At 41.5% G+C, this 25,938-nt stretch overlaps 1 protein-coding gene across 9 annotated transcripts in view; it reads left to right on the plus strand.

The window, feature by feature from the left end:
* The window catches only part of arvcfb (ARVCF delta catenin family member b), a 248,251-nt gene that overhangs the window by 132,258 nt on the left and 90,055 nt on the right, over nucleotides 1-25,938 (plus strand). Inside the window, exon 1 of one of the 9 annotated variants that reach the window (XM_039620656.1) lies at nucleotides 10,835-10,914. The exons of 7 other annotated variants lie outside the window; for them this stretch is intronic. In XM_039620656.1, coding sequence (XP_039476590.1) covers nucleotides 10,894-10,914 — 21 coding nt within the window. In that variant the 5' untranslated portion in view covers nucleotides 10,835-10,893. Of the gene's footprint in view, nucleotides 1-10,834; nucleotides 10,915-13,642; nucleotides 13,850-25,938 lie in introns of those variants that run through there. One more of the 9 variants, XM_039620659.1, reaches the window with a different exon arrangement.

The raw sequence follows: 25,938 nt of genomic DNA on the forward strand, positions 1-25,938 counted from the left end.
GTAACTCGGCTCATAACCGTAGCATGTCGGAGCAGCATGCGTCAAGTGATAGAGCGGCTGTGTGTATTTGTAGCCTCGCTAGCAATCCGGCATTTCATCTCCGAGAAAGTTATCCCAGAGAGAAGTAAAGCAAGTGTGTAAGTTCATCTCTGAATGTTTGTAAAGCATTCCCATGTTAAGCTTAACAACCGATATATGGAGCGACTGCCTCTTCTCTCTACCTCCCTCTCCTGCTGCTACTTCAATCATGAAACTGATCAATGATCAGCTGATCGGCTTTTCTGTCGTGAGTCCGTCTCTCTTGTTTATTGTCCACTTCGCGCCAGAAAGAGGAAACCAGCGGCTGAACAACAGCAGCACGTTTAAGCTTGATAAGCTGTTGTTAGAATTAATTTAATATTACTTTCTACACCAGGATCCTTTTCTACGTAGCTGACGGCTGGTAACTGTGCAGGGGCGGATCTAGCAAAGTGTAGCCAGGGGGGCCGATAGGGCATGAACAGGGAAAAGGGGGCACAAAGACATACTTTTCTTTCTTATTCTCATTTAGAATGTCGAGCTTTTAATAAATAATTATCCGAATCTTACACCCAAAGTTTTAATCTGATGTAAAATGTATAGAAGTCCATTACTGTATATAGTAACTATTAAGTCTAATATACCCTAGTAAGCTATAGTACTTTTTCCTTTGGGAAGGTACGATCTGTGCAGTCTGCAATTCTGTTGAAGAAAGATGTTGAATCTATTTAATTACTCATGAAAAATAATTGATTTCTGTGCATTTTTTTTCACACTGCATCAAATTAAAGTTGATTATGTCGATTAAGCATCATGAGGTGGAGGGTGGGGGGTTCCCTATTTTTTTTTTTTTTTTTTTTTTTTTGCTGGGAGTTTTAGAACCCTATTAGTTAGGTTGCTTACTCTTTAAAATACCAGAATAGGAAGGATGGAGCAGGTTTAAGTTTATTAGATTGATCAGTATTGCTGAACTATGAAATATTTTGGGTGCAGTGTATTTTTTGCATACAGGTATAACAGAATAGCTTTAGTGTTTTGTTTTTTTTAACTTGAGTATGAACTTATACAAAAAGCAGCAAGATATTTAAAAAACAGTTTTATTGATTAAAAAACACACTATATCGGATTCATATCGGTATTGGCAGATATCCAAATTTATGATATCGGTATTGGACATAAAAAAGTGGTATTGTGCCATCTCTAGTTTAAACACTCTAAAAGTTCAAACCTTCGTTGAAAAATAAGTCCAGTATTATAGAATCAAACCAAAGGCTACTGCAGGTGCCTTTGACGGTGCAAAACGTTTCGTCGACATTGTTGTTTGTTGGGGAGAAAACTTACAAACATACAGTACAGCACTTCAGAGTCACACTGCTAGCTATCGAAGATTTATGTAAATTTGACAAGCTGAATGACGCATTCTGTACTGTACAGGAGATAATGCACGATAATGCATTTCTTGCTTTTGAATTCTATGTGAGCATTTGCATATACTTAAAATCTAGAAGCTTGGACCTGAAGAGGAGTTTAGTTTTGATTTGTTTGAAACAGATTCTCCTTCAGCAGCAAACATTGACACATAAGAACCAGTCCATTACACGTCAGTGAAAAACATTATAATATACCATTCCCAACAAAAACAGCCAGATATGGCTCCAGTTAGCGTTGCACGGTTACAGTAAACGTTTCTGTGACAGCGGGTCAGTTTTACTGTGAGAGCTTGTTTTTCGTGTGGGCATCAAATGTGGAAGAATTTGTCGGGGTTGTGCTTTTGAGGCTTTTGGGGTGGCGGTCTGTTTTGGCGACATGGTAAGTGGTGCGTAAACAGAACGAGTCTTTCTCTGCGTTCCCAGTGTGTGCCAAATCATATGTGATTAAGTTGCATGCAGTTTGTCTGCGCATCCCTCGGTGATAATCTGAAACAGGCCGTTTCCCTCTTTGAAGCATTCCAAAGCTTTCACTGAGGTCTTCAGATATCATCCTTCTTTACCCTTTGTTCACTGCATCACTGGACATAAAAAGTTGTTTTCATCATTCTGAGATATTGCCTAGTTTCTTCCCTAGGCCGGTGGACTAATGGGCTTTGGTCTGTGGAATCTGCTTTAGTGTTTTCTCCCTCATTGGGCCATTTGCGGAGGCCCCAGTGGGGCAGACAACAATAGGCTTCATGTGAAAAATTCACCATGACGGGGGCATTCCAGCAAGCAGTTGATATGTTCTCAGCAGTTTAGTGGCTAGATAAAAATCTGCTGCGACTGAAAAAGAAAAACACAACCCCAATGCTTCCAGGGACGGAAAATAAGATTGAGGATTCATTTTGTTATTGGATGGTGCCTGCCTGCTATCTATCTAACTGCTCTGGCACGCAGTACTCATGGCCTTGTCCTGTTCCTCTTTGTCTCAGTCAGAATTTCATTCTAATGAAATGAGGGTGCATCCGCAGTCCCGAATTAGAAGTGAAACAATTCTTACGTATCTTATTTATTTGCTGAAAGTCCCATGGCAGAGGGACTGGGCTCACTGCGATGCTCCGCAGCGCGCAGGTGGCTGCAGCCCGCGTTATGCGCAGATGCTCGGAGTAATTGCAGTGAAGTCTGGGGATCTCTCACTCTCAGAGATGGTGTGAGTCCCTTTTGAAGTCAGGATGGGTTTTCTCTCCATGCTCCGAACCAGCTCTCAAACGTTAATTCATTTTTATTAAACTACCTGCATGGCTGAAGTGAGCAACAGAGAATTCGGGTGTTGAGCAAATGCTCATTAATGCTGAAAAACGAGTGGTTGCTGGCTCTGATGATAAACGTTCTTCTGTGGCTGTTAGCTATTTAGAAAGTTGGTTGATATCTCATAAATTGAGCACACTAATAAGGTGAGGGGCAGAAAATATTTAGTATCCCGGGAAAATTACTTCCCTGTTGCTCAGAAAAAGCACGATTGGGCACCAAAAATCTCATTTTCATCTTCTTTGTTCGTCTGCCGTTGGAGTCTTTAGGCGCCTGTAGAAGTGCCCGTAAAAGGTTGGCACACTGATTTTGGAAGGACCCTTTGTTATTTTAACAAGCAGTCATGTGCATTTTATGCATTTAGCTTTCAAATCAAACTGGACATTTTCAAATGTCCAGTTTTCAGCTTTCAAAAGTTGTCATGTTGATTTTTCAGAATTCCAAAGTGTTTGTCTGTCACAGCCAATCAAAGCCAGCAACAAAAGCCGTCAGGCAGAAGAGGAGGTCTTCAGTGCTTTGATTGATCAAACCCAAACTCGGTCAGTGAACTCATTTTAAGGAAGCGTGCAAAGAATTTTCAGCATTTTGCTTCCAAGGGCCTTGAAATGTTGAACAATTCTCTTTGCTTAGTAACAGTGAAGATGTTGTGCTGTAGACAATTATTTTTTGTCTTTTCGGTAATGTCTTGTTATGCCGTCCCTTCGTGTAAATGATGTTATAACCAAATTAAATTTTTTCCCAGTGTTTGCCCAAATTGGTACAGATTGTCTGACAAAAGCCATTAGACCACTGGGTTCCATTACATCCAATCAAAATCAAGACCAAACAATAGAGATCGGTGTGAAAGGGAGTTTGAACGGTTGTCTATTTCTCCGTGTTGGGACTGCAACAGGCTGGCGACCTGACCAGGGTGTGCCCCGCCTCTTGCCCTGGTGGTATCGGCTCCAGCCCCTCCCCACTTGTATTGACTGTAAATGCACTCACAGTTTCTTCATGCCCAGTTTGTATTCACGCATTCCTGTCGCTTCAATATGTTTCCTTAACAGTTTGCAGTTTGCCACAGACCTTCTTTGTGTATAAATGCTCACATTCCTGCTGAGGCATGAAGGAAGAGGACAATGCTATAGGGCACAAAAGCACAGGATGTTAGCATGTATTGTGGTTAATGCTGTTGGTGTCGGTCCAACCCTCCAAGTCAGTTCCTACGCAGTGCTTTTGTAACCTCTGCAATCCTGTGTGAAAAGCTGACTAGGACCTTTTGAGAAAACTTGCATATCTGCGTCTTTTCTGGCAGTGTAAAGCTGACAAAAAAGCCCCGTGGTTATATTGCATTTTCCCAGAGAAAGATTTGCTTTCGATTGTGTGCCTGCTTTTCTTTTGCCAGAGCTATTTTCTTACAGCTCTTTCTCATGGAGGATTATTGGAAAAGGCTGTCACTGTCCAGTAAACTCAGTCTTTTTTCTTTTTTTTCTTTTTTTTTAATACTCAAATAAAAGTACCATGGCATTGGTGCGTGTGTGTGCTTGTGTTGTGCTTGTGTGCACAGCTGTGTGTGTTTGAGAGGAGACAAGATTGCCTTACTGTTTGGCTACTGCTGACAGAAATATCCAGTGTTAGACAACATCAGCGTGTTAGCCGATACAACGAGACTTTCATTAAACATGAGATATTGGCCAGTCAGTCTTCCTCTGTGACCACAGCTAGAGAGAGTTTTTATGATTATTATAATAATCATAAAAATGATCTCTTACTCTGCAAATGATTCCTCTGTGGCCTGATTTTACTCAGCAGCTTGAGGAGTCTCGGTCTCTAAAAATATGCTGTCAAAGCTGGCTCACCCTGATATAAAGAGCTGCGAGCACACTTTAAAGGTGACTTATAAGGCTCATTCCCAGCTCCATATTTTAATTCTTGGACACTTTAGGAGAATAGCTTTGATTAAAATAATCCCTTTTCTTCTTATAATTCATCCTCTTTTAGTAATAAACTGCTTAAAAATCCACTGTTACGCCCTCTGTTTAAGTAAAACATCTTCTGATTGGCTGCCTCCTATAAACAGAAAGCCTGGTCAGTAGTTGGGTGGGGTTTCTGTGATCCTGAGATGACCATATTAAGAATGTCCTCTCTCTTTGACATCACACAGAGCTGAAAGTAAAAAAAGAAAAAAAAAAAATGTCAGAAACCAAGCATTTATAATCAAAAGCTTATGCTTTAGCCTTACCGTGAGGCTTACATGAACATCCACCGTTGCAACAGTGTATATCTGACAGACACAAAGGAAAACCATAATAGGTCCAGCTTAAGTAAAATCAACAAATGTCTGTCTTCATTCGCCGAGTCTAGCGTTTTAAATTTGTAAATGCCGTCTGGGAACAATTTCCAGCCTGTCTTTCCGTAGCTATAATGGGCTTGCACGCCTGAGTCTGTGCAGTACATGGTTCTGGATCTGGATCCAACACTGTAGTGAGTTATTTTTGGATTCACACGCTGCAGAAGTCAATGCACAGCAGTGAGAGCTGTTGAATGCCGCACCCCCTCCCACTCCCATTCCTGACAAAAGGCTCTCCACTGTTGGTCTGGCTGCAGTCATCTCACACCCTCTTCTCTATTTTAAGCCTTCAGACAGAGGCCCACTCTCCTTGAGTGGACTCTGCTCTCACTGTGTGGGCTAGAGAAAAGGGGCCTCGTCTCACCCAAGGCATTTGCACATGCACACACGCACATAACGCAGGTCCTGCCAGCTGGTGCAAAGGTAACAGTAGAGGTAACCTCCCAGATGGTGCAGCCTCAGTAAACCTCTGCCCCAGCTGCAATGAAAGTCTGGGGAGGATGCTCATTAAAGTTGGCTTTCTTACAGGGGAGCTGACATGTTTGTCAGGGATTTCCCTGTGGATCAACGCACACATGCACACATGCACACACTGCTCTGAAATCTCCTTACTCATCCTATGACCTGAACGAGTCTAAATCCAGACCAAATTTTTATGAATATTTTTCTTTGTTTAGACATTAACATTTTGTGTTTGGCTTTGATGAACAGTGGCTTTTTTAGTTTAGATGGAGATCTTATTTTTTCAACCAAAGAGTCATCACAGTGAGTAACTGTATCCTGTATCCTGACCAGGAAAGTACCAATATTTTGGACAATTATGAGAGGGTGATTAGGATAAACTGATTTGGAATAGTGGCACGGCATGAGAATTGTGTTAATCAGATGGCTGGTGTGCACCGGACATCCTCTGTCTGACAGAGACAAAAAAACACAAACCTCTCAGTGTTCCTGATAATCAAGAGTGGTAGACAGGAAGGCACAGGGGATCTAAGCTTGTTGTTGCAGTCTCTTCTTCAGGTCACGGACTAGCCTGAAGCACCACTCACTGAAGTGTCCGACGATGGCTGTTGTTGTTATGGCTGCGTAATTGCTGTTAGATTACCCACGTTCCCCTGGGTTAATATAGCTGTGGTGTAGATCTGAAGAAAAGTGAAACCTGGACATCCCCAGGGGGGTTTTGAGGAGGTTCCTGGGGGTTCCCAGGAATATGATTAAATGAGTACCCACTCAAAATCAGCCTCAAAGGAGTTTGTGTAAGTGTGAATTATATAATCGTGTGTTTCACTTATTGTAGTGGTCATGACACTTCTGTAGATTGGCCAGGACAGAAAATTTTGAATGATTGCAACACAAAAACTCATTTGTATCAGTGAGCTCTACACAGGTTCGTACTTCTGTTAAGCTATATGTCAGTTAGATGTGTTTGCTTAAGTGGTAATTCCAGGTGCTGGTAATTTCTTAATTTTCTTTCATAGCCAACCCCCAAAATAAAGTTAAAAAATGACTTGAGAGTTCAAGTCCTCTCTGAATGTTTTTAACAAATGAATGCTGAGGAGGTCAGTAAGCGAAACACTGAAGTAAACATGATTTCTTTGAATTCTTGCAGTCAAGTCCCATCTCATTAAGCTCAATCAACCAAACCCCAGCTCCTCTTCACCTCTTACAATGATGGAATAAATAGAATTAAAAAAACAAACAAACAGCTTTCTTAACTAGATAATGGTACTTTTGTTCATCAAACAGTCTGGAGAACAAAAAAAAAATAGATTACAGGAAGTGCCTCAAGCAGCAGTTATAGTGACCAAGAGTGACTCCATAGACTGCCATGTTAAGATTCCCAACTTCAGCGCAGCAGTTTGGTCTCTAGACGTGATTTCATCCATTTGGATGACATGAAGACTCACAATGAGAAAAATCACCACTGGTCTAAATATGGTTACTTCTAGCTCCAAAAACTATGTGTGACAGGGGCCAAAACAATAAAAGGTCCAATTGCGAAGCCCAAGTATCCAATGGGTGACATCACAGTTATAGTCTATGGGTGATGCAGACTTATTGTCTTATTAACAATAATTATTAAATCTTATTAACCTGTCGGCCATCAAACTGTTGTATTCTCCTGAAAGAACAAAAACATGCTTTTGTCATTCTCACCGATACAGCGGCTACGTGAGTGTCTCTGTATAGTTGTGTGGTTCAGGATTATGCACAGCTCAGCCTGATGCCTCAGAGGAGTTTGAAGTGTTGGGCTGAAACTTCCTTCCTTTAGGGAGTCATGTCTTCAGCAGGGTTTTGATGATATCTGTCATGCAAACTGCCCTGACCTTCCGTGTCACAGCCTGTGTAGCCTGTGGGCTGTCATCACTCCTCTTCTAGCTACCAGCTATTTTAGGTCAAGATCCTGTTTACTGGATACCTAAATCTTCAGAAGTCAGCATTTCCTGTTGCACAGAAAGCACAAAACAGCAGCCAATACAGGGAAGAAGAGGGCGTTTCATCACGGGTGGGAGATGGATAGAGACGTTTGTGTGACTTTTTGGTTGATTAAAGGCAAGCGGGGGGTTAGTAGCCAGATGCTAGGCCTGCAGCTGGCTGGCTGAGTGGGAGGGGAGCTACACTGAAAAAGCTGTGGTGCCAGCAGAGTGGGGCTTAGCTAGACACTGAGAGGAGATAATCCATATTTCATCTGCATCCTCCTCTTCCTCCCTGCCACCTGCAGAGCAACACAACACAGACTTGGAGCATGAATAGTACATGATACAGAAATAAAATTGGAGGAGTGCTAACACTTCAGCGGAAGGAAGATATGCCCTAGTGTGGGTTTGTTTGAATGAAGTCGCGGGGGGACGTTAATGTAAAAGTGACCTGTGTCTGAACGTGAGCAGCTACATATCCAGCGTCTGTAGAGGGACCACACCCGTTAAATTAAAGAGAAACCACCCCCCCTCTAAAAAAAACCCCCAAAACGTCAGCTCTGCCCACTCCCCTGCTTCCTTTGCAGCAGTGCATCAAACACCTCTCCCATTCAGATCCAGCCAAGAGGCTTTAATCTGCATTCATAATATATACATTCTCCAGGGCGCTTTCCTTGCCATTGAAAACGCAAGTTTTCCCCAAATTTTGAATTCATCCAACAAATGTTTGCGATGAAAACCACACTTCTTAGTGAATGAGCCACATCTTCAAAGACACTATTTATATTTGTACCATGGCCTCTTGCTGAAAATTTACTCTCTGCTAATTTAGCATGCAAAAAAAAAAAAAAGGCTCGCTACCAAAACTATATTTCAGATATCTGCTCTGCTCTCGTTTTAAATATTCATGATCTGCTCGCAGCTTTGAAAGTGAGCTTAAAAGAGTCTTTTACTCTCTCAGCCTCGCACTCGCACACACACACGGTCACGTATATACTCACATGCTCACAAAGCAGGCGCCTGCTCTATTTTCTCTCTGCATTTTTCACCCATAGTCAGTATTCTCAGGAAATCAGGTAGTCTTGTATCCATTAGCTTGTAAATGAGCTAATGCTCTTTTATTGCCATTAATTTCTGATTAAACATCCTAACGGCAACACGCTGTCATCAATAGCAAACCAATACAGATTCTGTTCCCCCTCCCCCGTTTGTCTCACTTGTGTTTACCGCTGTTATCACCCATGTCATGAAAAATGCTCTTTGCGTAAACTCAAACTCAGAGGTTTTCCACTTCCCACACTGTGGGATGAGAGGAAGCTCTGTCTTTGTTTTGGAGTGATAGGGAGGGCGTCTTGTCTGTGTACTCTGGTTGACCTGCACATTTCTGATGTGGGATTGTGTTTAACAGTGAGCTCTGGCTCTCAAACCTCTTCTGACTCCGAGGTGACTCTGCTTGTATGGACCCAGCGTTCGGCTCTCCATCTTTATTTTGCAGGAGGGAAATTCTTCCCGCTAACCTTTAACATAATAATAAGAATAATAATGATGGCTGTTAGCTTGATGTAGACTGACACTTGTGTTAAGTCATCAAAAGCAAAAAAATCTTCCCACATTTACTGCTGATTTAAAAACAAAACAAAACAAGCAAAACAGTAAGTCGTGTTGGGCTACATCTTTTTACCTGCTGTGAAGTGTGCGTGCGTGTGTGCGTGCGTGCGTGCGTGCGTGCGTGCTCAGCCAAAATGACTCTAAAATGCAGTTGCAAGCGTTCAGAATAGGTTATTACAACCAGGTCACACACAAATAATATCAGATGCCAGATCATCCAGCCCTTATGTACACATGTGTAACTACAATAGACAACACAACGCACAGTATTTGTGTTGTCTGTGAGAAAAAATAGTAAAGTTACTAGACTTTAGCTCAAGCCTCCTGACAGATTTATCCAGCAGCACAATGGCTCCTTTGTAACACACACATACATTTTGCCTCACCTTATCACTTGACCCGTTGAAGGTTAGCAGTAAATTGGTGGGGATTTCTCCATCAGCCTGTTCTTGAGGGTTGTCCTCTAGCTCTCTGACGCCGTTGCCCACAAAATAAGCCCAATTCTTTTTACCCGCAGGTTGGCGCAAGGCCATAAAAATATCCCCAGAGGGGACTTAATTACATTTGACCGAGTGCATATTTGAAAAGCAGTCGCAGTTATTGTGATAGACTGCGTTAGCTTCGCGAGGTGTTATCTATGCGTACGACAAAGGCTTTCTCAGAGAGAGGTTCCAGTGAGAGCAGAGGTGCCTTTGGGGTACGGGGCTCCTTCAGAAAGTTATGGGGTTTTCCTGCCAAGATGAGGAGTAGTTTAATTTGCTTCAAAGTGCCACAGCTAGAGAAGGCATAGGAGTGAGAGTGGAAGAGTTTAAATCTTGTGTTACTTCTCTAGGGCCAGTGTAGATATTTATACAGTTTGGAGATGAAGCACAATTTTGCCAAACAGGTTTGAAGGGTCTATTTTCTAATCCACTTTCCACACCCCACAAATAAAGTCCCACAAGACACTGAGTATTTTTCCTAAAACAGTTAGAGAATCCTGCTAAGCCTGTAGTCTTCCATTGCAACAGCCCTGGGCAGAGTTGTTTCTGCACAAGAGAACCGAGAGAAAGTCAGCGATGGAGGAAAAAAAGGGGGGCATGGGGAGGGGGATTTGTGTTGGTTTGGAAACCCTGCGGTTGCACATGGAGACAGTTTTTAGAGGAAAAGTTGTCCGGGGCGGGGGGTTGTTAGTACGCTTCGCACTGGTAGCCTGACCGGAAGTGGAGCATATGTCCCCTGTCCAGCTCCCTAAATCTCCAGTAGACCTCACATGAACTGAGCTTCTGGCAGCGCTTGTCTCGGAGCCTCCGCCGCGCACTGCATCACACCCCCCACTCTAGTCGCCAGCCCTCTGTGACAGACTCATGCTGACAGTGATCCAGAGGCTGAGGGGAGGGGCGCTGCAAACAAGCCCCCCTCTGGGATTCCAGAGTTACACCATCGCAGCAAACCCACCCCTGCCCCACACCCCGCCCACCACCCGCCGAATGCGGCAGGCTACCTCTAATCTGCTTCTGCGGCGCTCGGTTCTTTCTCTCTGCCCCGTCTCTCATAGTCGCACCCGCTGTCCAAATAATCAAACCACAGCTATGATTGCCGACCCCTCTCCGAAGCTCATTGTTTTGGTTTGTCCTACAGGCTCCAAGTGGTTTCTCCTCCTTTTCCTTTTTGTTTATTATCCTCCTTCCCTTTGTCTCCTTGGCTACTGACTGAAAATCTGCACAACTTATTTATTTTCGATTTGCTGAGGCCTGCCATGAATTCCATGTTGAGATTGACTTTCTGGATGTTGGACTCCTAATCTGACTCCAGGCTGTGAATGACGAGGAAAGCATATGTGGTATGTGATTCCGTGTGTGCGCAAGCGCGTTTGTGTGTTACAGCATGTAATTGATGGCATATGTAAGAAATTATCCGAGTTTTCCAAACATCTCCTGGCCAATTTGGATGGGAATATCTGCCTTTCCAGAGATTAAGCTGGTGTCAAATGTTGCCAGGGGTTGAGCTGGGGTTTCCATCTGTCACTTAATATCCAGTTCCGAGTGGGAAAATATGGTCGCGATGCCCTGTCGGGAAGCAATCGAGACTAGAGTCTGTCAAGCGGCTTGGATAAGGTTTGTCCCGTTTCTAGGTGCTGGTGCGAAGGAACAAAAGGGCACATCGGCGGAGGGTGGTGCAGGAGGGGGAAGTAGATGGGGGGGGGGGACTTCTGGGAAGAGGGAGAAAAGCAGGTCTGGGGTGGGAAATAATGGAAGCGTCTGAAACCAGGAGACCAAGCGTGAAAGAGATGAGAGAGGAAGAGAAGCCCAGATTTGGCTCAGGATCAGTCACCAGAGGAGGAGAGATTAAGGGCCCATCATTCCCAGCTGCATCATTAGGAGGTTGATGCTCTCTCTTTAGTTAGTCACCTTGCGGCACCAAGGTTTTGAATCCACACAGGCTATTTGCGTAATTCCGGTAGATCCGCGGTGGAGGAGGGTTTGATTCTGGGAGTACAGAAGAAGGGAGGGGGGATAAAATGAGAAACTTGCCATTGAAGTTGTCCTGAATGCCCGCTACAGCATGATCATGATAACCGCAATTCGATGATATCACGATATGTATGGTGATATGTAATCATATTTTGATGTAACTTTAGGTATAAATGTTATGCCAGAAACACTGAGTTTCTTAGCAGGAGTGCTAATTTGCTAGTAGCTGGATTTTGGCATTTTCTTTGTGCTAAGGTGCTTTTAAAACCATCATAACCATAAAGTGTTTTGCATTTGGATTTGGAGCATTTCATCTAACAGCTGTTTTAGACATTCAGCTGAAATAGACCTGTGATATATTTCATTTTGTCACTTGGGATGGAAGCAAACACATAACCTAAACTGAAATTGCCTTGTTAGTGTTTTTTTTCCCCTTCTCATCGTAGAGGTTGTGAAATCACTTCATAAACGTGATATCTAAGCTCTTTCTTTTAAGAGACAAAACAGCAAGGGACCCCTAAGTTTACATCCTTGCCACATTTTAGACCACTGATGAATTTGCTGCCATCAAAGCAGTTTTACATCTGTAGCACTCAAATCACAAATGCACACACGGATCCCTGCAACTCCAGGTCAGATAGACTTCTCAGTTATTCCAGAGAGCTTGGACCTGTGCCCTGGCTGTAACTGAGATGAGGCTTGGCTGAGTCGTCCTTGGATGTGACTGAATGCCCCTTTTATTCTGTTTTTGTTTTGGGTTGTTTTTTACACTTTTTATCATGCTGTTTTGGGCCTTTGCCACGCATTGTCAGCTTGTCCAGTTCCCCTTCCTTTACTTGACTTCCCTTCTGCCTCCGCTTCATCCCACAAACAAGCCTTGTTTTGGTTGGATGTTTGGATCACACGACCACATTTGCTTTTTCACCCCAGCGCACTTGCGTCTCTCATGCTCCTTCTTTCTTCCTCCCTCTCGTTTGAACTTTTACCATTTGAGTGTTTTGACTTGAAGAGCTGCAGTGAGGGCAGGTGGTAGAAACAGAAGGGGTTGATGGGAAATTGGCCGACCCAAGGTTAAACAGGCGATCTTTGGTAAAGGATTAATTGTGTAAGAGCCATGTAATGATTGCTGGCGTGTCTCTGGAATGAAATCCTGTTAGTCACTCTGCAGGGGTCAGGCTAAAACTGTGCATGTCTTGTGTGTGTGTGTGTGTGTGTGTGTGTGTGTGTGTGTGTGTGTGTGTGTGTGTGTGTGTGTGTGTGTGTGTGTGTGTGTGTGTGTGTGTGTGTGTGTGTGTGTGTGTGTGTGTGTGTGTGTGTGTGTTTGTGCATCAGGAAGGTGACTCTGATCACACCCGCATGCATGGCCAGGTGGCAACCTGACAGGTTCTGTTGTCTTAGAGGGAAAGATCCACAGCCTCCCTCCCACAGTGTTTAAATTAAGACATGCACATCTAATTTCTGCTTTAGTGGAGGAGTGAGTGGGAAGTGTGTATACCTCAGATATACCTTGCAGTAATTGTCTCTTTTGACATTAGATTCATTTTACAAGCTAATTATATTTAACTGGTAACACTTAAATATATTTAACACTTGAAATCTGATGTTTGCAATCCAACCCTGATCAGTACTGTATTTTCTTTTTTATACTGGTGTATTTCAAACCAGCTGAATTGAAGCAAATTGCAGACACTTCTGTAGATCTGTAATCATTCTTTGATCGAATAGTTCCCGATGTAAATAGTTAAGTTGCAGCTTTGGACTCTTTCATGTGAGATCAATATGTTAATATGAACTGTGTTGATTTGAGACGTCAAGGTTCAGACCTCTGCAGTTCTCACAAGAAAGCACCAAGCTCAACTCAAAGCAAAGTTTGGGAAATTGGAGATAAGGAGGCAGATCAAGGGAAGCTTAGATCTACAAGTGGATGATGGGGTGGAGGTGGAGCTCGTGGCGGGGCTGGGAAGTGCTGGGAGTGTACAGCAGAGGTGGCAGCAGCAGCAGCAGGAATCTCATCAGCTGTCAGGCATCACAGACTAGAGCTAGCAGAGCGCTGGGATTATGCTTGCTTTCGGATGCACATGCCGGCAGCAGTGTACACTAAGGACAAGTACTTGTTCTTGTAGTGTTTTCTAGTCTGTTTGGAGGACACATGCGTAGTTGCTGTCCTTGCTGCGTGGTCGAAGGGGGGGAAACAATGTGCGAAGTAAAGTGATGGCTGAGTATCATCGATATGACATCAATAAACTGAACGAACAACTTTCACTGCGCACCCTGAGCAACTTCTTCAGGAATGACTAAATCCAGGTGAAGTTTCCTTGTTGAGATTCTGTCCTGGTTGAAGGAGAGCCTCTTATCTTTGTTCACTCCCTCATTTTACTCTATCTCTCCGTCCTTAGACGGCACTGAGCAGCTTATTGAACACAGATGATGAATGGGTGCGGATTGATGGCAGATAGCAGGCCACTGCTAATTGACACCGCTGTATCGCTTAATCTCCCGCTTTAGCATTCCTAGTCCTCCTTTTCTTTCCTTTTTTTCAGCACAGCAATCCATTATGGTTTAGATTAGTTGCTTTTAAGGTGTTGTATGTCCCTGTGCAATCTATTGTAAAGAAATATTCTTCAGAGGAGGCTGCTCAAGGGCGCTTGGTTATTTTATTTTACTCTTTTGGAGCATTGATTTTTGTGGGCATTGTTGAGATATGGAGACCTTAAGGTTTGTTCTCTGCCCGATCTACATAAAGGTTTAATGTGTAAAAAAAATTTCAAACATTTTTAGTTGGCTAAAAATAATCTAAAATGTACATTACAGTAGAAGCACACTCCAAGCACTTATGCTGGAGTTAGCCGGTGTAATAGTCTTTTTGGTCTCTGTACTGCTCGGAAAGATGAGGTTTCATTATTCACCAAGTCCTCAGCCACACTGGACTGAGTAAAGTGCAGGTTGTACAAATCCTTGGGCCCTCTTGTGAGCCAAATCCCTGTCCGTTTGATGCTTCGGCTTCTCTGCTACCACCGGCTGAACAGAAGTGATTTAACTAGCAAATCTCTTGCAAGCTCTTTTCTCCTCATCAGAGGTGGTTTGAGCTTTTGGCAAGGCTATATTTTAGGCAAGAAGACAAAACACCTTTTTTATTCTGCCTTCTTTTCTTGGGCACAGGAACCCCAGGGCGTGCTGTACTTCTCTGGCTAAATCCAGTCCTTAACAGACAGGCTTTGCTGGGTTTATGAAAGGGTGTGTTTTGTTTTCTTTATGAGGCACTCTTAATTTTTTTTATCTTTATTTTTCAGGTTTGACTCTTGCTGACACACACATACACACACCAGCATAGTCATACTAGTGGGAATGTTTTCATAATGATACCCTGCTCCAGGGACTTTTATTTGAGCTTCAAGTGTCGTCTTCCTTTGTTACTGCTCATGCTGCATTTTGGGATCATTCGATTTAGTAGCTCTCCTGTTTAACGTTGGACGTTCTACTCAGCCAGTACAAACCGATTCCACAAGATTTGCACTCAAAACGTCCTCAAACGTCTTCCTCCTTCCTTATCACGTTTTTCCTCATAACCATAGCTGGACTGGCCGTCGGGCATACCGGGTAATTTTTCGTTTTTATGGGCCAATGGTTTTTTGTTTTTGTTTTGTTTTGGGGGTTTTTTGTAACGGTATAAAGAGTGAAAGGTGGTGGATTGGCCAGATGCTGGCCGATGTGTAAAAATAAGTCAGTTGTTTGGTGGTGGCTATGGTGGAGCTTCCACAGAGGCCAGCAGGTGGATGAGGGAAAGAGGAGGCATGAGGAGGAGAAACCCGAGGCCGCCGCTCCGCGTGTCAGGTGAACTGAACTTCAGGTAAGAAGGTATGACCTGCAGTCTATCTGGGTCAGATATAAACCAAGTTTAGGTGCAGTTTATTTTCGTTGTGCTGACTTTTTACAGTCAGTTACAATAACTCGTACTGCGTACTAGCTAGGGATGGGTATCGAAAACCGGTTCTTGTTGAGAACCGGTTCCCACTGTTTCAATTCCTTGGAATCGTTTGCCATTTTTGCAAACGATTCCCTTATCGATTCCAGTCACCCGAATAGCGTCACCACCACGCTATGGAGCGTCATTTACCTGGCAGGGCGCCTAGGCGGCTCAAACGCTAAAAAGTTTGGTTATACTTTACGAGAACGGATGACAACAGGGCAACTTGCAATACTTGCAAAGTAGATATTTCATTTAAAGGAGGAAACACTACGAATATGCAAAAACATTTGCTCACAAAACACACGATAACCTTAAATGAATGTCGTGTTTTTAATTCCGCTCCGGACTCATGAATCTCAACCCAGCAGCAGCGGTTTGCATGTCCTCTCCCGTTAATGCGGCAGGTAACTAATCAACTAACAGTGCATATTATGTTAGCGAGATCTGCTTTATTACAAAACCTGCCATTGTGCATTTAGGTGACCATGATGAGACAGACAGAGTCTGGCTGGCAGTTCTCGCTGCAGTCTACCGGTAGCGTCTCCTTTCAGGCCAGGATAGACGAATGTCTCCGAGCAGTGACTAAGTTTGTGGTAAAAGGCTTGCACCCATTTGCCCCGATTTTCGGTAAGTGAATGCGTTTAATTGTAGGCAGGGACATTACTGGATATTCTTGTGTAATTGCTACAGAATAAGTTATGTTATACTTTGTTATTGCTACAGAAGAATATTTATTTTATTGTTTTACATTTACAATTTTTTTTCCTGGGGACCCTGTGAAACCCCATTGAAGAGCCGTAGGCTGTGGATCTCTTAAGATCTCACTGTTGGGTTTGTAAGGCCATGTTACTCCTAAATTTCTATCTTGTTCAAAGAGAAGATATAAAACAAAGTTCTAAGCTAATTGACCTGTGTGTTCTCCTTTTTTAAAAAGAATCGATAAGAGAATCGATAAAGAATCGAATCGTTAAACAGGATCGAAAATGGAATCGGAATCGTGAAAATCTTATCAATACCCATCCCTAGTACTAGCTAGCATGACGGAGTTTATATACAGCTGGGTGGGTGTTATGATGTTACTGATAGTGAACTTTATTTTATTCATAAGGTTAGTTAGTAGAGTTGCCAACCATCCCGTAAAAAACTGAATTGCCCCATCTTCAGAGAGAATATTACGCGTTTCGCATTGAGCTGAAAAGGAACACAGTTTGTCCCGGACTTCAGCTAGAATGGAAAAAAGACACAAAGCTGGAGTTATTCTGTGTCTTTATGCTGTCAGCTGTCTCTTCTTCTCTCATACTCTCCCCCTCCCTCTCCTGCATGAAACTGATCAATGATCAGCTGATCGGTATTTCTGACGCAAGTCCCGTCTCTCTTGTTTGTTTATCTCCCACTTTGCGCCAGAAAGAGGAAACCAGCGGATGTCGCGCTAAATAACAGTAGCACATTTAAGCGCGATAGGCTGTTGTTAGAATTTATTTAATATTAATTTCTAGTATCAGCTGATGTTTGCTGGAGCCACAGCTGTAAAGCTGCTGGTCATGATATCGGTTTGGATATGTGGTGAGAGGGAAACATGCAGATGAAACCAGGAGATGTTCTTACTGAATCATCAGAGCTGAACCAGGTATACCTTTAATGTGACATGAATAAGTTGAAGGGAAGCTATGAACTGTTTCTGAGAGACCAATAACACCAGGATCCTTTTCTAAGTAGCTGACAGCTGGTAACTGTGCAGGGGCAGGTCTAGCAAAGTTTTGCCAGGGGGCCAGGTAGGGCATTAACAGGGAAAGGGGGGCACAAAGAAATAAGTTTCTTTCTTATTCTCATTTAAAATGTCTAGTTTTTAATAAATAATTATCTGAATCTTACAACCAAAGTTTTTATCTGATGTAAAATGTATAGATATCATACATATACCAACAAGACAGTGTACATCACTGTCACAACAGCATTTGTTTTCATTCAAGGGCTTTATGGCTTTTCCTATAATACCTGATGGGCCGGTCTCTAGTCAAAATGCCCGGGCCGATTTTTTGTCCCAGTCCAGCTCTGCTCATAACCCTCTGACACTTTATCATTCCCCTCTCTCCAATCAACCATTAACTTAACTGTGCTCTCCTTCACCCTTCCTTGGCTGAAGGGTATGCTTTCCTGAGGCTCCTTGACTCGGAATCAGCCTCACCTTTCCCCGGGGCCCTCAGAAAGCCTGGCTAGCCTGTGGCCAGATGGCTTTTAATAATTTATTTAGGGGCAGTAATGTCGAGTTCGACGGCACGCTTTAATTTATTGCATGCAGAGTGCGGGAGAAGTGAGCGAGCAACCTCGCATTAAGCTTGGATCAAGAAGCCAGTTTGTCAGCGATCCCCCCGCGCTCTCCTTTCTGTCCAGTGCTCTAACAGTGTTTAAACAACTGCAGGATGGCGCTGCTTTTATTACATATTCCTGCTGTGACAGCACCTACTGTGGGTTCATCCATTGAGCCTTCAAAGAGCTAAACATCATAGGAATGCAGTTAACTTGTCCAGATTAACAGGGAGATTAGGTGGTGGAACAGGGGGTAACTTCTATACAGTACTCTTGTCCTCAAAAGATAAATCAAACCATTCATGCTGCGCAGTCCATATCCACATCCCCATAGGTTCCTGTCTTTGATGATCTTAACCGAATGAGTAATTAAGTGCTGTCTTTATTTTATGAATATATAATATTATTTTCTTTATGGAGTGTTAATAAAGAGACCAATGAGCTAAGGACAGATATCTTTTATCACAAGTGGAAGCCAGTGACTGGTGCAGGATCCACAAAAGGCTGTGGATGTTCCACTGGACCTTGAATTTTCAGTAAATGATGCAGTTGTGCAAACAAAGCTTTATTTTATTACCACTGGAAGACATTGCATATTTTAAATGACTTGTGTACACACTTGGAGGGTCTTCAAATAACTAATTTTCCATTCTGTTTTTAGCACTGGGCACTGAGTCAGGAGGGTAATTTGCATATATAATTAAACAGAACAAGGATGCTGATTGGATGCAACTAATCAGTACTGACCTTTTCTTTTTCAGAATGCCATTAGAACACTGTTCCCAGCAAAGCTGAACTTTATAGCCTGAGGTCAGTTGTTTAAAAAAATGTCTTTTCTCCAGCTCACAATGATTTTGTGTAAATAAATGTGACTCTTTCTATGCAGCTGATAGCCTTCCCAGTCATTAACCCCAATAATGGGGCTTGGGAACCATTTTCCAAGTGTAATGACCTAACTCGGCTCAGTTCAGAGTGCTAATTGACTCTAAGTTACTGAATAGAGTGGAGCAGGTAAATGAAGGAAGCTGTTTTTTATTTTTAGTGAGCTGCTGAAGGAGGTGATGCATACCCAGACTGAGAGCCCAGGTCTATTTCCCATCAGGGACCTGGAGGCTGAAGGGTTGCAGAATTAGGGGAGAGGATCCTAGACGTAAAAAGTGCAAACTTTTTGACTGATCAGCAAGAGGGATGAGCAGATCGATGAAGGGCGTGTGGGGCTTTGAAGCCTGAGAGAACTCGTCCAATCAATGGAGAAGTGTTCGCTTATTAGTGTCTTCAAAGATGTGAAGAAAACAAGCCGTATTCCTCCACAAGGTGTCACTTAGTGTTTCAACAAAAGACAACAGGGAATAACACAAAAACTTTTCCTCTTGCTCGCCTGTTGGCCTTCGCTTCATTTCTCCTGTGAGCTTTGTGTAGTTGGGCAGACAGAAATAGTCATCATTACAGCATGTGAATGAATTTGCAAATAGATTAGAATAACTTGGAAGGGTTTCACTGTTGGAGATTATTTAAATGTGTCTTTAAGATAAAGACTATGAGGGGTTAAAAAAGTAAGAAATATATTCTGAATGGAAGTTTTTGCTGTTTTGTTTACAGAATTTTAAAATACATTTCATCAGGGTCAAAGAGAACAGGAAGTGCACACATTATTGTGGCATTTCTAACACCCTGAACAAAGTCCTTAAGACTAGTACAAGCAGACTTCCTTTTTCCTCTGATATAAGAAACACTTTTTCTCCCACTACACCGTCCAACTGCAAGCCTTTCCCTCTCCGCCCTCTCTATTACTTTCGATTTCCTCTCCCTCTCTTGGCTCCGTGCTGTTTTGGTTATCAGTGATTGCTTCAAATGCCTCCCTTTCCCTCTCCACCCTGAGAGCTGTAATTTTGTCACACTCCAGCGCAGCAGCGGGCCATGACAGGGCGTTGCACCTCCAACCGTTGACTTTGTATCATTTTCCATCAGCAGGAAATGCAGCAGGAAGCACATTTTTTTCTTGTTTCTTTGAACAAGGTCAGGTGGGTTATGCGAAACTCTATATTCACTTTCATCTGTAGCCTATAGACATGTTTTTTTTTTCTTTTTGAAATCCACGGCCTTTCAATGAAATATGAATAAAAATGGTCTTTCTGAATTTTCTTGCCTTGAAAGAAGCTTTAACTTGGCTTTAAGTATCAAGAGGTAAGGAGCTTGTTGCCTATCCTGCATTGCAGTGTTTGGATGTGAGTCATTTCAGAACGGACCTGAATTAATGTAAGCATTGTGAGCTGAGTGTGTGCTATTATATGCAATATTGACTATGCTGTTCTTGTATAAAGACACACAAATTCAACTTTTTCATTTCTGATGCTGAAGCTTCAACTTTGGGTATCTTCTGATATCAAGAACAATGATACACTGATATCAATGCTAAGTTATTAAACCTCCACGCTTTGTTAGCTCTTGTTCTTATAATCAGTGCACTATAGCTGGTGCATGGTATCGTGAGCATATGGTATTTGAGCTACCTGTCTTTTTTTTTTTTTATATTCTGCTCCATGGAGCCAGACTTTTATTAAAGTTTTCAGAGTGGTCTTGACCAATATTTCCTCAGGCTTTCTGAAGGTTTTTAACGTTTTCCTTTGGATATTGGCTGCTTTTTTCACTCATTTTCAGTCTTGTTCTTGTTCTTGTACCTGACCGTTTTCAGAGGATTTGTTTGTTTGTTTGTTAAGCCAATTAACACTGACCAGTGAATTATTCAAGCATCATCATTCTGCCTAACTCGAGCGATGAATCAGTATTGTGTCTACGCATAATAGACAACTTGGCAAAGAAGACTAAAATGTGTCTTTAGGCACTTTGTTACTAGCAGCCTGTTGCAAAAACAGATCATTTGATCATAGTTGAATCTATGAAAATGCTAAAGATAACATAGTTAGACAGGAATAAAATTATATTTTTGTACCAACAAGGTGATTCCCAAAGAGTTGTTAGCCAAAGAGCTGATATTTCTCAGCATGGTGTACAGGACAAAAGAGGAAGTGGCAGCAAAACGAATAGCAGCATATTATGTGAACTCTCAGCAAAGGTCTATCGTTTCCCCTTTTTTCCTGTCTAGAACATCATGTTTATTTAAAGACTTATGGGAAAATAAAGGCTAAAGATAGTAAAGACCACAGAAAAGGAAAGCAAAGGAAAGAAATTGAGAAAGAAGTGAAGACAATGGTGTTCGCTGTTAACTGATTTAGAGACGTGATCCTGAAGAAACAACTTATGTGTCTTCGGAGTACCGGAAGGACAAGAACATGAAAACCCAACTGAGTCCTTGAAGAACTTTCTTAAGACCAAACCTTTGCTCTCGGACATCGACCTGGAGATACAACACTGCCACAAGATTTTTTTTTGACCATGGCTACCCGACAGAAGTTATCCAAAAAAGAAGGGAATATGCTCCACTGCGTAAACTGTGCAAGAGACGAGCCCCAGCAAGGTTTCGGTTCTTCTATGTTGACAGTCCCATTACATATAACAGAGCAACAACAAAGGAGGATTAAGGGACTAAAATTAAGGGCTATTCGTGAGTAAACAGCTTATGGAAAAGCTTCGGAGTAGAGACACAAGTAACTGTTTATCAGGACAATTTAGAATCAGATAATGGTGCTCTACAAATCATTAGGTCACATTTAGCAAGACATTTTGATAATAAATGTGGTTTAATCTAACTATAATATGGAGCATACACTTGAGAGTAGGGAAGCACACACACAGAACCAGAGAGGATCTCTGTGCTCCCGGGAGTGGCCCTTCATTTGGAGGATTCCCTGTTCAGAAGTTATGTTCTAACTTCACTTTTGGAGTTTATACTATACATGTTTGCTTAGGGGAATATGACATCATTCCAGGAATATAATATAATAACATTAAATGTTAAAGGCCTGCAAAGCCCAGTCAAAAGGAAAAAAAGTTGCAACGAAAAAGGAAATGGAAAATCAAGTCATAATATTCTGGTAAGGGATGCATATAAATAATAAGGAACATGAAAAGATGAAACAACTGGGTTTTAGACATACATATTACTCATCATACAAACAAGGACATGCAAGAGGTGTCGCAATATTAATGTCTAATAAAAAACCTTTCAACTAATTAGACAAATAGCAGACAAAGAGTGGCTATATATCCTAGTAACTGGACTCGTTGACCATAAGCCAGTGAGATTGCTCAATGTTTACAGACCACCAGGTAATGACCAAATGCTAATTAAGAAAGTATTTAACATGATTACTGAAGAGACCAGAGGTACCCTTATGTATGGCAGAGACTGGAACATACTGTTGCAGCCCTCTGTTGACTCTACTAATACAACTAAAAGAATGAATCTGAAGACATGTACAGTGAAGAAGTTTTTGCAGGAAGCAAAAAGCTTATGATGGAAGGAGCTGCACCCCAAAGAGAGACGGTTTACCTTCTTCTCTCGTCCACATAAAGTTGACTATTTTTTCATGTTTAACTTGGACAGACACGGGATTACTAAATGTGACTTAATGGTCAAAGATGTGTCAGACCACGCAGGTGTTTACGTGTCCTTACATTTAGACACAGAAACAAAGTCTACAACCTGGAGGCTCAATAAAAGTTTACTAAATGCCCCCTTATGTAACTGATTAATCAAAAAATGAATATAACAGTGATCCAGAACGAAATGATAATGACGGAGTATCCCCAAGCATTCTATGGGACGCATATTACAAAACATTTAGGGACACAGTATCACCCCTACTATTAAAATGTTTTAACATTATACTCAAAAGCAGAGAAATACAGATGTCTTGGAGGTAGGCCATAATCTCAGTAATACCAAAGACAGGTAATGATAAAACAGAATGAATTTCATGCTGCCAAATATCAATATTGAACTTGCACTGTAGACTATTTGCATCAATACTGGCAGGTAGACTTGAAAATATAATTCCTCATATTATAAATGATGATCAGACAGGATTCCTCAAAACTAGACAAACTCATGATAACATAAGGCAAGCCTTACACTGAGTGGATGGTATGAGCAAAAATCAAAAGGAGTCCATTGTTTTGAGTCTAGATGCAAACAGTTCAATGGGAATATCTTTTTCTGACATTGCAGTGATTTGGTTTTAATAAATAAGTCATTCAGCTGGTAAAAAACGTATATCGCTATCCAACTGGGAGAATAAAAATAAATGGGGCTATGACCAATGTAGTGCCCATTCAAAGAGGCTGTTGGCAGGGGTGACTTTTTAGTCCAGCCCTATTTGCTTTATTTATTGAACCTCTTGCACAAGCAATTAGAGAGGAAAAAGAAATCAGAGGAGTATATACTAAGGATACTGAATACTGAAGGATAGTAAAACTTCCACAGATGATATATTGGTAAACTTTACTCACTCTGAAACAAGTTAACCAAAATTGTTGTCAAGTATGAAAACATTTGGTGATTATTCAGCAAACAAAAATACAAAAAAACTCAGGTTATGACATACAAATGTGTACTAGACAGATGAAAACCTGGGTTATAAGATTCCCAAAACATTATCTGAGATCTATGATATAAATTATTTACTGATTATAAGGGAATCAAAGGAAGGTATACATAGATGGACTTTGTTATGCAAGTCAAGTGGTAGTAGAGTTGACATAAACAACTCGATCAGTCCTGGTTGAAATACCAATGAAACTATTTAATATGTGGAGCAGAATGCTCTCAGGATTCATATGGAAGCCCAGAGTGAGATACACAACACTACAGCTTCCTGCAAAGTCATTTTAAAGCTGCAGAATTGAGATATTTAATCTACTGGTGCAACCCTTCCTACAAAGCAAAATAGTAAGGTGGACATGACTCAAATAGATTTACCATTGCAAACAATAATCAGAGACAGGAAATCACATTTAGAACAGAAAGAAAATCTAAACTGTGGGACAAGAACACCCCTAAATATCTGGTTTGAAGAATATGAAAAACTAAAATTAGGAAATCAGATGAAACAGCTACGATGGGTAGCATATGATAAAGAATTTGCTCCAGCCCAGCAAGATAATCGCTTTAAACGTTGGTCAGCCAGAGGTGTTTGGACATCAGATGCAGGGCAAATGCACAGTTTTGAAAGACTTGAGGACAAACATGACTTGGAAAAGCAAGACTACTTCCGATATCGGGGGTTAGATCCTATTTTAACAGCAACATGAAACCTAGGGATGAAAGTAATACTGGCCTAATCATCCTACTAACTGATGCGTACAAATCTAAGATTACACAACTGAATAAATCCTGTTCAGTTCACGGAAGAGAATTTACATGGAAAAATATGATTAGATTTTTTTTTACTACCCAAAAACTAAAATTAAAGCAGAAGGCCTAATGTAAATGTGGACGTTGTTGGAGACAGTGTGGAGAACTGGTAGCTGATCACTTTCACATCTTCTGGGGTTGCCCAGCTATTCAACCATATTGGAGTGAAACTGTAGAAGTAATTACCCATGTGATATGTTTTAAATTGAATGGTTTCTTACCAGGCAGCTGGTAAGAAAGCAGTTACCAGGAGATGGCTAATGAAAGAACTCCCAGTAAAGACAGAATGGAAAGAAAAAGTACAGGAAATGTATAAAATGGAGAAATGAACTTTTTCAGACTGTAGAATGGATCAGCTCAGTAAATACTGGAGGTAATGGGAAAGCTATATTGAACATGAGGGCGCCATATCATGTAGTAGTTAATATGTGGAATAAGGTATTTCGATAGAAAAACTGAAGTAGATATGTATATGCTTGTTGTTAAACCCTTTTATTGTCAATGAGCCCTCCACATAATGAACATCTGCTAAAACCTGTACCACTAATCAGACTGGCGGCCACAATGTTGATGCCTTACAAAGCTCTCGGTTTTTGAAAAAGGGGAGAAGAAGGAAGGGATGACCTCAGATTATACCTATACCACCTGTATGTCAACGACATATGGGACGGTCACTGATCAACCTGGATGGCTTGAACTTGATTTACTTGGTGTTACATCTGTGCCATATTTTGTACCCCCTTTTGTTTTTGTTTGTTTGTTTTTACTTTTCCCTATATTGCTGAAAAAATGGTAAAATGCCCAATTAAAACAAAGTTCAATAAAAAGAAAAGTCCTTAAGAAATGGAAAGAAATCCAGGCACAGCTAGACACAGAACGCGAGCGATGTATCTGACTCTTCATTTGATCCATCTACTGTTCACTGAAGCCTCATCTGACTCTGTTAAAGGGAAACAGGAAGTAAAGACCGAGGTACACCAAATTATATAATAACTAGACTGAAAATTAGTGGCATCAGGTATTTTGTAGTGTTAAATCCAAATTTGAAATTTCTGGTTCACATCATTATCACTATGGATTGGGGAGATCAGGCAAGAGGTTTAACAGTAGTGTCTGCTGCCCTTAATAAAACATGGTAGAGGCTCTGTCATGGTTTCATGCTGTAGTTTGAGTGGTTGTGGGGATCCTGTCAAAAGTGATGGAAATATGAATGTAGAAAAGTACCATCAGATTTTAAATCGTCATTGGCCTCCTCAGAGCCCAGACCAGTGTGGGATCATCTTGACCGAGATCAGAGCTTAAGGCAGAAACAAGAAGCCTGGAGAAATATTCCTGAAGACTACTTAAAGAAATTATAAGAAAGCGTGTCTAAAAGAGTTCAATCTGTGTTGAAGAGCAAAGCTGGTCACTCCAAATATTGATTTTAAACCTGTTAGAACTGTATTAACTCTGCCTTTTCTTTTTTTTTCTTTTTTCCGCATTTGAAGAAATTGTTTCACCCATTTTCCTAGCAAAATATAAAGAACCAAGGAGTGGTTCAAGGCTTTTGCAGAGCACTGTGACAGAGATAGAAAGTTGGGAGAGAAGATAAGATAAGATAAGATAAGATAACCTTTATTAGTCCCACACGTGGGAAATTTGTTTTGTCACAGCAGGAAGTGGACAGTGCAAAAGTTATGAAGCAAAAATTAGAATAAAATAAAATAAGAATAAATACAGTACACAACTGTACAGAATAGAATAAAATAAAATACTATATACAGTAGAATAAAATAGAATAAAATATACAATAAGATAAAAATAGAA

This window comes from Oreochromis aureus, linkage group 12, assembly GCF_013358895.1.
Source record: "Oreochromis aureus strain Israel breed Guangdong linkage group 12, ZZ_aureus, whole genome shotgun sequence".
Taxonomy (NCBI): domain Eukaryota; kingdom Metazoa; phylum Chordata; class Actinopteri; order Cichliformes; family Cichlidae; genus Oreochromis; species Oreochromis aureus.